Source organism: Ammospiza caudacuta, chromosome 37 (genome assembly GCF_027887145.1).
Source record: "Ammospiza caudacuta isolate bAmmCau1 chromosome 37, bAmmCau1.pri, whole genome shotgun sequence".
Classification (NCBI taxonomy): Eukaryota; Metazoa; Chordata; class Aves; order Passeriformes; family Passerellidae; genus Ammospiza; species Ammospiza caudacuta.
Genome location: NC_080629.1, coordinates 426,513 through 439,562, shown reverse-complemented (window position 1 = coordinate 439,562; position 13,050 = coordinate 426,513). Strand labels below are relative to the sequence as shown.

Here is a 13,050-nt window from a genome sequence, read left to right as displayed (position 1 = left end):
AAAATCCACCCAGGTGAGCCCAAGTTCGGGATCCGAGTCCTTCAGGTGCTCCAGGTACTTTGTGATGAAAACACACCTGGGTTACACACCTGGGCATACACCTGGGTACACACCTGGGTACACACCTGGGCACACACCTGGGCACACACCTGGGCACAGGTGAGGTCAAAAACCCTGAAAAAACAAAAAAAAATCCAGAAAAATCCACCCAGGTGAGCCCAAGTTCAGGATCCGGGTCCTTCAGGTGCTCCAGGTACTCTGGGGGAGGGAAAACGCACCTGGGTACACACCTGGGTTACACACCTGGGTTACACAACTGGGCACACACCTGGGCACACACCTGGGGGACAGGTGAGGGGGTAAAAGATCAGAAAAACTCCAAAAAACCCTGAAAAAGCAAAAAAAATTCCAAAAAAATCCACCCAGGTGAACCCAAATTTGGGATCTGAGTCCTTCAGGTGCTCCAGGTTTTATTGCTCTGCAATAAAAACACACAACTGGGTTACACACCTGGGCACACACCTGGGCACAGGTGAGGTCAAAAAACCCTGAAAAAACAAAAAAAATTGCAAAAAAATCCACCCAGGTGAGCCCCAGTAGCTCCCAGGTGAGGCCAAGTTCAGGATCCGGGTCCTTCAGGTGCTCCAGGTACTCTGGGGGAGGGGAAACAAACCTGGGCACACACCTGGGCACACACCTGGGTTACACACCTGGGCACACACCTGGGGGCAGGTGAGGGGATAAAAGATCAGAAAAACTCCGAAAAACCCTGAAAAAGCAAAAAAAATTGCAAAAAAATCCACCCAGGTGAGCACCAGTAACTCCCAGGTGAGCCCAAGTTCGGGATCTGAGTCCTTCAGGTGCTCCAGGTACTCCGGGGGAGGGAAAACGCACCTGGTTACACACCTGGGAGACAGGTGAGGGGATAAAAGATCAGAAAAACCCAAAAAATTCCTGAAAAAACAAAAAAAATTCCAAAAAAATCCACCCAGGTGAGCCCCAGTTCAGGATCTGGGTCCTTCAGGTGCTCCAGGTACTCTGTGATGGAAACACACACCTGGGTTACACACCTGGGCACACACCTGGGCACACACCTGGGAGACAGGTGAGGGGGTAAAAGATCAGAAAAACTCAAAAAATTCCTGAAAAAACAAAAAAAATTTGCAAAGAAATCCACCCAGGTGAGCCCCAGTTCAGGATCTGGGTCCTTCAGGTGTGTGATGGAAACACACCTGGGTTACACACCTGGGGACACACCTGGGGACACACCTGGGGGACAGGTAAGGTCAAAAAATTCCTGAAAAAACAAAAAAAATTTGCAAAGAAATCCATCCAGGTGAGCCCCAGTTTGGGCTCTGAGTCCTTCAGGAGCTCCAGGTAATCCAAAGACTCACCTGGGCACACCTGGGGACAGGTGAGGTCCTAAAATCCCCAAAAACCCCAAAAAACCCCCAAAAATTTGGAAAAAAATCCAAGCAAACCCCAAAAAATCCCATCCAGGTGAGCCCAAGTTTATTTTTTGTTTTATTTTGGGGTTTTTTTGTTGTTTTATTTTCAGGGCTTTTCGGGGATATTTCCTTTTGTTTTTTTGGTTTTTTTTTTTGGGTTTTTTTTTTTTTTTTTGCTTTGTTTTTTTTTGGTTTTTTTTTTTTTTTTATTTTTATTTTTGTTTTTTGGGGTTTTTTGGGATGTTTTTTGGGATTTTGAGGATTCTGTTTGCCCCAGCTCCCCCCGTTCCCTGACCCACCCTGCGAGTGCGGGTCGGTGTTCTGCATGATCTTGGTGAACTCCTCGTCCATGCGCTCCACCAGGGTCAGCACGCAGCCACGCACCCTAAAGGGCTGGAAATCCACCCAAAATCACCCAAAAATCAACAAAAAATCCCATCAAAAACACCCCAAAATCATCCTGGCTGGAAATGAACCCAAAATCCCCCAAAAATCCCATCAAAATCACCCAAAATCCGCCCTGAGCTCCACCAGGGTCAGCACGCAGCCACGGACACGGAATGGCTGAAAATCACCCCAAAATCACCAAAATTACCCAAAAATCCCATCAAAATCACCCCAAAATCCCATAAAAATCACCCAAAATCAGCCCTGAGCTCCACCAGGGTCAGCACGCAGCCACGCACCCTAAAGGGCTGGAAATCAACCCAAAATCACCAAAATTACCTAAAAATCCCAAAAAAATCACCCCAAAATCCCATAAAAATCACCCCAAAATCATCCTGGCTGGAAACGAACCCAAAATCACCCAAAATCCCATAAAAATCCCCCAAAAATCCCATAAAAATCACCAAAATCCCATAAAAATCCCCCAAAATCCCATCAAAATCACCCAAAAATCCCATAAAAATCACCCCAAAATAACCAAAAATCACCCCAAAATAACCAAAAATCAGCCAAAAATAACCAAAAATCAGCCCTGAGCTCCACCAGGGTCAGGACACAACCACACACCCTAAAGGGCTGGAAATCAACCAAAAATCACCAAAAATCACCAAAAAATCCCATCAAAAACACCCCAAAATCATCCTGGCTGGAAATGAACCCAAAATCCCCCAAAAATCCCATAAAAATCCCATAAAAATCACCCAAAATCCCATCAAAATCACCCAAAAATAACCAAAAATCCGCCCTGAGCTCCACCAGGGTCAGCACACAGCCAGGGACCCTAAAGGGCTGGAAATCAACCCAAAATCACCCAAAAATCAACAAAAAATCCCATCAAAAACACCCCAAAATCATCCTGGCTGGAAATGAACCCAAAATCCCCCAAAAATCCCATAAAAATCACCCAAAATCCCATAAAAATCACCCAAAAATCCCATAAAAATCACCCAAAATCCCATAAAAATCACCCAAAATCCCATAAAAATCACCCAAAATCCCATAAAAATCACCCAAAAATCCCATAAAAATCACCCAAAAATCCCATAAAAATCACCCAAAATCCCATAAAAATCACCCAAAAATCCCATAAAAATCACCCAAAATCCCATAAAAATCACCCAAAATCCCATAAAAATCACCCCAAAATAACCCAAAATCCGCCCTGAGCTGCCCCAAGGTCAGCACGCAGCCACGCACCCTAAAGGGCTGGAAATGACCCCAAAAATCCCATAAATGACCCCAAAAGTGCCCCCAAAATCCCATAAATGACCCCATAAATGATCCCAAAGCTGCTCGGGGTTGCTGAGGTTCTCAGACTGCCCCATAACTGACCCCAAACCCCACAAATCCCCTGGAAATGATCCCAAATCCCCTAGAAATGTTCCCAAATTCCCCATAAATTACCCCAAACCCCATAAATCCCCTAGAAATGTTCCTAAATCCCCTAGAAATGACCCGAAAACCCCATAAATCCCCTGTAAAGCATCCCAAATCCCCGATAAATGTCCCTAAATCCCCTATAAATGTCCTTAAATCCCCCATAAATAACCCCAAAACCCCATAAATCCCCTAGAAATGACATTAAATCCCCTATAAATGATCCCTAATCCCCTATAAATGTCCCCAAATCCCCCATAAATGGATCCCAAACCCCACAAATCCCCTATAAACGTTCCTAAATCCCCTATAAATGTTCCTAAATCCCCTGTAAATGTCCTTAAATCCCCCATAAATAACCCCAAAACCCCATAAATCCCCTAGAAATGATCTCTAGTCTCCTATAAATGTTCCTAAATCCTCTATAAATGAATCCCTAATCCCATAAATCCCCTATAAATGTTCCCAAATCCCCATAAATGATCCCTAATCTCCTATAAATGTTCCTAAATCCCCTAGAAATGTTCCTAAATCCCCTATAAATGTTCCCAAATCCCCTATAACTGACCCCAAACCCCATAAATCCCCTAGAAATGTTCCTAAATCCCCTAGAAATGTTCCCAAATTCCCCATAAATTACCCCAAAACCCCATAAATCCCCTAGAAATGTCCCTAAATCCCCTAAAAATGATCCAAAATCCCCTATAAATGTTCCCAAACCCCATAAATCCCCTAAAAATGTCCTTAAATCCCCTAGAAATGACCCCAAAACCCCATAAATCCCCTATAAATGTTCCCAAATGTCCTATAAACGTTCCTAGATCCCGTGTAAATGTTCCTAAATCCCATAAATGATCCCAAATCTCCTATAAATGTTCCCAAACCCCATAAATCCCCTGTAAATGTCCCTAAATCCCCTAGAAATGATCCCAAACCCCACAAATCCCCCATAAATCCCCTATAAATCCCCACAAATCCCATAAATCCCATATAAAATCCCCTTTACCTGCTCGGGGTTGCTGAGGTTCTTGGACTCCTCCATAACTGACCCCAAACCCCATAAAGCCTCTAGAAATGTTCCTAAATCCCACAAATCCCCTAGAAATGTTCCCAAATTCCCCATAAATGACCCCAAACCCCATAAATCCCCTAGAAATGTCGCTAAATCCCCCATAAATGTTCCTAAATCCCCTAGAAATGACCCCAAACCCCATAAATCCCCCACAAATCCCCCATAAATCCCCCATAAATCCCCCATAAATCCCCTATAAATGTCCCTAAATCCCCTAGAAATGTTCCCAAATTCCCCATAAATGACCCCAAACCCCACAAATCCCCCATAAATCCCCACAAATCCCCTATAAAATCCCCCGTACCTGCTCGGGGTTGCTGAGGTTCTCGGACTCCTCCATAACTGACCCCAAACCCCACAAATCCCCTGGAAATGTTCCTAAATCCCCTAGAAATGATCCCAAATCCCCCATAACTGACCCCAAACCCCATAAATCCCCTAGAAATGTCCCTAAATCCCCTACAAATGTTCCTAAATCCCCTAGAAATGACCCCAAACCCCACAAATCCCCCATAAATGTTCCCAAATCCCCCATAAATGTCCCTAAATCCCCTATAAATGTTCCTAAATCCCCCATAAATGACCCCAAATCCCATAAATCCCCCATAAATCCCCACAAATCCCCTATAAACCCCCTCACCTGCTCGGGGTTGCTGAGGCTCTCGGACTCCTCCATAACTGACCCCAAACCCCACAAACCCCCTGGAAATGTTCCCAAATCCCCTATAAATGACACCAAACCCCACAAATCCCCTAGAAATGTCCCTAAATCCCCTAGAAATGTTCCCAAATCCCACAAATCCCCTGTAAATGTCCCTAAATCCCCCATAAATGACCCCAAACCCCACAAATCCCCCACAAATCCCCCATAAATCCTCTATAAATGTCCCTAAATCCCCTGCAAATGTCCCTAAATCCCCCATAACTGACCCCCAACCCCACAAACCCCATAAATCCCCATAAATCCCATAAATCCCCTATAAATCCCATAAATCCCATAAATCCCATAAATCCCCTCACCTGCTCGGGGTTGCTGAGGTTCTCGGACTCCTCCATAACTGACCCCAAACACCATAAATCCCATAAATCCCATAAATCCCCTATAAATCCCATAAATCCCCTATAAATCCCATAAATCCCCTATAAATCCCATAAATCCCATAAATCCCCTATAAATCCCATAAATCCCCATAAATCCCATAAATCCCCATAAACCCCCCATAAATCCCCTATAAAATCCCATAAATCCCCCATAAATCCCCATAAATCCCCATAAATCCCCATAAATCCCATAAATCCCCATAAACCCCCCATAAATCCCCATAAATCCCCTATAAATCCCATAAATCCCATAAATCCCCTATAAATCCCATAAATCCCCTATAAACCCCATAAATCCCCTATAAAATCCCCATAAATCCCCCATAAATCCCCCATAAATCCCAATAAACCCCATAAATCCCCTATAAAATCCCCATAAATCCCATAAATCCCCATAAATCCCATAAATCCCATAAATCCCCCATAAATCCCATAAATCCCCATAAATCCCCCATAAATCCCCTATAAATCCCATAAATCCCCCATAAATCCCCTAAATCCCCTATAAATCCCATAAATCCCCTAAATCTCCTATAAATCCCATAAATCCCCTATAAATCCCATAAATCCCATAAATCCCATAAATCCCCTAAATCCCCTCACCTGCTCGGGGTTGCTGAGGTTCTCGGACTCCTCCATAACTGACCCCAAACACCATAAATCCCATAAATCCCATAAATCCCCTATAAATCCCCTATAAATCCCATAAATCCCCTATAAATCCCATAAATCCCCATAAATCCCATAAATCCCATAAATCCCCATAAACCCCCCATAAATCCCCCATAAATCCCCTATAAATCCCATAAATCCCATAAATTCCCCATAAATCCCCATAAATCCCCTATAAAATCCCCATAAATCCCCCATAAATCCCCTATAAATCCCATAAATCCCCATAAATCCCCTATAAAATCCCCATAAATCCCATAAATCCTCCATAAATCCTCCATAAATCCCTATAAATCCCATAAATCCCCATAAATCCCATAAATCCCCTATAAATCCCATAAATCCCATAAATTCCCCATAAATCCCCATAAATCCCCTATAAAATCCCCATAAATCCCCTATAAAATCCCCATAAATCCCATAAATCCTCCATAAATCCTCCATAAATCCCTATAAATCCCATAAATCCCCATAAATCCCATAAATCCCCTATAAATCCCATAAATCCCATAAATCCCCTATAAATCCCATAAATCCCATAAATCCCCTATAAATCCCATAAATCCCCCATAAATCCCCTAAATCCCCTATAAATCCCATAAATCCCCTAAATCTCCTATAAATCCCATAAATCCCCTATAAATCCCATAAATCCCATAAATCCCATAAATCCCCTAAATCCCCTCACCTGCTCGGGGTTGCTGAGGTTCTCGGACTCCTCCATAAATGACCCCAAACACCATAAATCCCATAAATCCCATAAATCCCCTATAAATCCCATAAATCCCATAAATCCCCTATAAATCCCATAAATCCCATAAATCCCCTATAAATCCCATAAATCCCATAAATCCCCATAAATCCCCTAAATCCCCTAAATCCCCTAAATCCCTCACCTGCTCGGGGTTGCTGAGGTTCTCGGACTCCTCCAGGACGTTTTCCCCCACGAAGATCTCGGGGTGGGCAAAGAGCAGCTCCAGCAGCTCCTCGATGCAGCCCAGGCACTTCTGCCACAGCTCGGGCTGCAAAACACCCCAAAAATGAGAAAAATACCCCAAAAATTGTAAATGTGACCCCAAAAATTGGAAATGTGACCCCACAGAGCAGCCCAGGCACTTCTGCCACAGCTCGGGCTGCAAAACACCCCAAAAATGAGAAAAATACCCCAAAAATTGTAAATGTGACCCCAAAAATCCCAAATGTGACCCCAAAAATTGTAAATGTGACCCCACAGAGCAGCCCAGGCACTTCTGCCACAGCTCGGGCTGCAAAATCCCCCGAAAATGAGAAAAATACCCCAAAAATCCCAAATGTGACCCCAAAAATCCCAAATGTGACCCCAAAAATCCCAAATGTGACCCCAAAAATCCTAAATGTGACCCCACAGAGCGGCCCAGGCACTTCTGCCACAGCTCGGGCTGCAAAAAAATCCCCAAAAATTGTAAATGTGACCCCAAAAATTGTAAATGTGACCCCAAAAATCCCAAATGTGACCCCAAAAATTGTAAATGTGACCCCACAGAGCAGCCCAGGCACTTCTGCCACAGCTCGGGCTGCAAAACACCCCAAAAAATGAGAAAAATCCCCCAAAAATTGGAAATGTGACCCCAAAAATTGTAAATGTGACCCCAAAAATTGTAAATGTGACCCCAAAAATCCCAAATGTGACCCCAAAAGTTGTAAATGTGACCCCACAGAGCGGCCCAGGCACTTCTGCCACAGCTCGGGCTGCAAAATCCCCCAAAAAATGAGAAAAATCCCCCAAAAATTGGAAATGTGACCCCAAAAATTGTAAATGTGACCCCAAAAATCCCAAATGTGACCCCAAAAATCAGCCCAGGCACTTTTGCCACAGCTCGGGCTGCAAAACACCCCGAAAATGAGAAAAATACCCCAAAAATTGGAAATGTGACCCCAAAAATTGGAAATGTGACCCCAAAAATTGGAAATGTGACCCCAAAAATCCCAAATGTGACCCCAAAAATTGTAAATGTGACCCCACAGAGCAGCCCAGGCACTTCTGCCACAGCTCGGGCTGCAAAACACCCCAAAAAATGAGAAAAATCCCCCAAAAATTGGAAATGTGACCCCAAAAATCCCAAATGTGACCCCAAAAATTGTAAATGTGACCCCAAAAATTGTAAATGTGACCCCACAGAGCAGCCCAGACACTTCTGCCACAGCTCGGGCCAAAAAATGAACAAAAAAATCCCAATAAATCCCATTTTTAATCCCATTTTTAACCCCATTTTTCCCCATTTCTCACCCATTTTTTCCCCAATTTTCACCGAATTTTTCCCCAATTTTTTCCCATTTTTCATTAAATATTTTCCCAATTTTTTTCCCCGATTTTCCCCAATTTTTCCCCATTTTCACCTTCATGTATGGGGCCAGGTTGGGGTTGTAGCCACAAAAAACCCAAATAAATCCCATTTTTAACCCCAGTTTTCCCAATTTTTTCCCCATTTCTCGCCTGTTTTTTCCCCAGTTTTTCCCCAATTGTCTCCCAATTTTCACCAATTTTCACCGAATTTTTCCCCAATTTTCCCCCAATTTTCACTGAAGTTTTTCCCAATTTTCCCCAATTTTCTCCCAATTTTCACTGAATTTTTCCCCAATTTTTCCCCAATTTTCACCGAATTTTTCCCCAATTTTCACCGAATTTTTCCCCAATTTTCACCCAATTTTCTCCCAATTTTCACTGAATTTTTCCCCAATTTTTTCCCAATTTACACTGAATATTTTCCCAATTTTTCCCAATTTTCTCCCAATTTTCACCGAATTTTTCCCCAATTTTCACCGATTTTTCTCCCAATTTTTTCCCAATTTTCACCCAATTTTCAGCCAATTTTTCCCCAATTTTCACTGAATTTTTTCCCAATTTTTACCTTCATGTATGCGGCCAGGTTGGGGTTGTAGTCACAGAAAACCCAAATAAATCCCATTTTTAACCCCATTTTTTCCCCATTTCTCGCCCGTTTTTTCCCCAATTTTCACCGATTTTTCTCCCAATTTTTCCCCAATTTGCTCCAAATTTTCACTGAATTTTTCCCCAATTTTCTCCCAATTTTCACTGAATTTTCCCCCAATTTTTTCCCAATTTTTTCCCCGCTCTCACCTTCATGTAGGCGGCCAGGCTGGGGTTGTGGGCACAAAAAACCCAAATAAATCCCATTTTTAACCCCATTTTTTCTCCCAATTTTCACCCAATTTTCACTGAATTTTTCCCCAATTTTCATTGAATTTTTCCCCAATTTTTCCCCAATTTTTAATCAATTTTTCCCCCGTTTCCACCTTCATGTAGGTGGCCAGGTTGGGGTTGTAGCCACAAAAATTCCAAATAAATCCCATTTTTAACCCCATTTTTTCCCCATTTCTCGCCCGTTTTTTCCCCAATTTTCCCCAATTTTCACCCAATTTTCACTGAATTTTCTCCCAATTTTTCCCTAATTTTCATTGAATTTTTCCCCAATTTTTCCTTAATTTTCTCCCAATTTTCACTGAATTTTCCCCCAATTTTTTCCCATTTTTCTCCCAATTTTTCCCCAATTTTCTCCCAATTTTCACTGAATTTTTTCCCAATTTTCCCCGTTTTCACCTTCATGTAGCCGGCCAGGTTGGAATTGTAACCACAAAAATTCCAAATAAATCCCATTGTTAACCCCATTTTTTCCCCAATTTTCACTCAATTTTCACCGATTTTTTACCAATTTTTCCCCAATTTGCTCCCAATTTTCACTGAATATTTTCCCAATTTTTTCCCAATTTTCTCCCAATTTTCACCGAATTTTTCTCCCAATTTTCACCCAAATTTCACCGATTTTTCTCCCAATTTTTCCCCAATTTTCACTGAATTTTCCCCCAATTTTCCGCAATTTTTCCCAATTCTTTTCCCATTTCCACCTTCATGTATGCGGCCAGGTTGGGGTTGTAGCCAAATAAATCCCATTTTTAACCCCATTTTTTCCCCAATTTTCACCCAATTTTCACTGAATTTTTCCCCAATTTTCACCCAAATTTCACCGATTTTTCTCCCAATCTTTCCCCAATTTTTCCCCAATTTTCACCCAATTTTCAGCCAATTTTTCCCCAATTTTCACTGAATTTTTTCCCAATTTCCACCTTCACGTATGCGGCCAGGTTGGGGTTGTAGCCAAATAAATCCCATTTTTAACCCCATTTTTTCCCCAATTTTCACCGAATTTTTCTCCCAATTTTCACCCAAATTTCACCGATTTTTCTCCCAATCTTTCCCCAATTTTCCCCCAATTTTCACCCAATTTTCAGCCAATTTTTCCCCAATTTTCACTGAATTTTTTCCCAATTTCCACCTTCATGTAGGCGGCCAGGTTGGGGTTGTAGTCGTAGAGCGAGGCCACGATGTTGAATTTGATTTTCAGCTCCAGGGGCACCCCCAGGTTGTGCTCGTGGGCCACGGCCACCAGGTGCTGCAGCAGCTCGATCTGGGCGGCCCTGCGGAAATCGGGGTGAAAAACGGGAAAAAAGGGTTAAAAATGGGGGTCAGGGGGGTTGGGGGGAAATTGGGGAAAATTTGGTGAAAATTGGGTGAAAAACGGGGAAAAAACGAGGGAAAATGGGTGAAAATTGGGTGAAAAATGGGGAAAAAATGAAGGAAGAATGAAGGAAAAATGGGGGAAAAATGGGGAAAAAATGAGGGGAAAATGGGTGAAAAAAGGGTTAAAAATGGGGTCGAAATGAGTAAAAATGGGGTTAAAAACTGGATATAAAAAGGTTAAAAATGGGGTTCAGGGGGATTGGGGGGAAAAAAAGAAAATTGGGTGAAAAATGGGCGAAAAATGGGGAAAAAATGAGGGGAAAATGGGTGAAAAAGGGTTAAAAATGGGGGTCAAATGGGATTGGGGGAAAATTGGGTGGAAATTGGGTGAAAAATGGGGGAAAATGGGGAAAAACGAGGAAAAAAAAGGCGTGAAATGGGGAAAAAATGGGGTTAAAAATTGGATATAAAAGGGTTAAAAATGGGGTTCAGGGGGATTGGGGGAAAATTGGGTGAAAAATGGGGGAAAAACGAGGGAAAAATGGGGAAAAAATGGGGTTAAAAATTGGATATAAAAGGGTTAAAAATGGGGAGGGGGATTGGGGGAAAATGGGGAAAAATGGGGAAAAAACGAGGGAAAAGTGGGGGGAAAATGGTTAAAAATGGGGAGGGGGGATTGGGGGAAAAATTGGGGAAAATTTGGTGAAAATTGGGTGAAAAATGGGGGAAAATGGGGAAAAAACGAGGGAAAAAAAGGAGGGAAAAATGGGGAAAAAACGAGGGAAAATTGGGGTGAAAAAGGGGGAAAATGGTTAAAAATGGGGTTAAATGGGATTGGGGGAAAAATTTGAGAAAATTTGGTGAAAATTGGGTGAAAAACGGGCGAAAAATGGGGAAAAAATGAGATAAATATGGGGGAAAATGGGGAAAAAACGAGGGAAAAATGGGGGAAAATGGGGAAAAAACGAGGGAAAAATGGGTGGAAAATGGGGAAAAAACAGGCGAGAAATGGGGAAAAAAATGGGGTTAAAAATTGGATATAAAAGGGTTAAAAATGGGGTGGGGGGATTGGGGGAAAATTGGGTGGAAAATCGGGGAAAAATGAAGGAAAAATGGGGAAAAAAGGGTTAAAAATGGGGTTGAAATGAGTAAAAATGGGGTTAAAAACTGGATATAAAAGGGTTAAAAATGGGGTTCAGGGGGATTGTGGGAAAAATTGGGGGAAAACGGGCGAAAAATGGGGAAAAAATGAAGGAAAAAGGGGTGGAAAATGGGGAAAATGGTTAAAAATTGGGTTAAATGGGATTGGGGGAAATTGGGGAAAATTGGGTGAAAAATGGGGGAAAAATGGGGGAAAAATGGGGAAAAAACGAGGGAAAAATGGGGGAAAAATGGGGAAAAAATGAGGGGAAAATGGGTGAAGAAAGGGTTAAAAATGGGGGTCAGGGGGATTGGGGGGAAATGGGGAAAATTGGGTGGAAAACGGGCGAAAAATGGGGAAAAATGGGGAAAAAACGAGGGGAAAATGGGGAAAAATGAGGGGAAAATGGGGGAAAAAAGGGTTAAAAATGGGGTTCAGGGGGATTGGGGGAAAATTGGGTGGAAAATGGGGGAAAAATGGGGGAAAAATGGGGAAAAAATGGGTGAAAATTGAGGGAAAAATGGGGAAAAAATGAAGGAAAAATGGGGAAAAAACGAGGGAAAAATGGGGAAAAAATGAGGGAAAAATGGGTGAAAAAAGGGTTAAAAATGGGGTCAAAATGAGTAAAAATGGGGTTAAAAACTGGATATAAAAGGGTTAAAAATGGGGAGGGGGGATTGGGGGAAACATTGGGGAAAAATGGGTGGAAAATGGGGAAAAATGGGGAAAAATAGGGGAAAAATGGGGAAAAAACAAAGAAAAAATGGGTCAAAAAAGGGTTAAAAATGGTGTCAAAATGAGTAAAAATGGGGTTAAAAGTTGGATATAAAAGGGTTAAAAATGGGGTTCAATGGGATTGGGGGAAAACTGGGGAAAAATTTGGAGAAAAAACGAAGGAAAAATGGGTGAAAATTGGGGAAAAAACAGGCGAGAAATGGGGAAAAAATGGGGTTAAAAATTGGATATAAAAGGGTTAAAAATGGGGTGGGGGGATTGGGGGAAAATTGGATGAAAAATGAGGGAAAAATGGGGAAAAAATGAAGGAAAAATGGGTGGAAAATGGGGAAAATGGTTAAAAATTGGGTTAAATGGGATTGGGGGAAATTGGGGAAAATTGGGTGAAAAATGGGGAAAAAACGAGGGAAAAATGGGTGAAAAAAGGGTTAAAAATGGGGGTGAAATGAGTAAGAATGGGGTTAAAAATTGGATAAAAAAGGGTTAAAAATGGGGAGGGGAATTGGGGGAAAAATTGGGGAAAATTGGGTGAAAAATGGGG

The 13,050-nt window shown here is 42.2% G+C and overlaps 1 protein-coding gene across 1 annotated transcript in view; it reads right to left on the bottom strand.

Annotated features, from left to right (window-relative positions):
- EIF3CL (eukaryotic translation initiation factor 3 subunit C like) overlaps positions 1-13,050 on the bottom strand; it is a 45,846-nt gene that overhangs the window by 12,202 nt on the left and 20,594 nt on the right. Inside the window, exons 12-14 of the mRNA XM_058823038.1 lie at positions 10,449-10,590; positions 7,014-7,139; positions 1,748-1,841 (exon numbers count right to left, since the gene is read on the bottom strand). Coding sequence (XP_058679021.1) covers positions 1,748-1,841; positions 7,014-7,139; positions 10,449-10,590 — 362 coding nt within the window. The remainder of the gene's footprint in view (positions 1-1,747; positions 1,842-7,013; positions 7,140-10,448; positions 10,591-13,050) is intronic.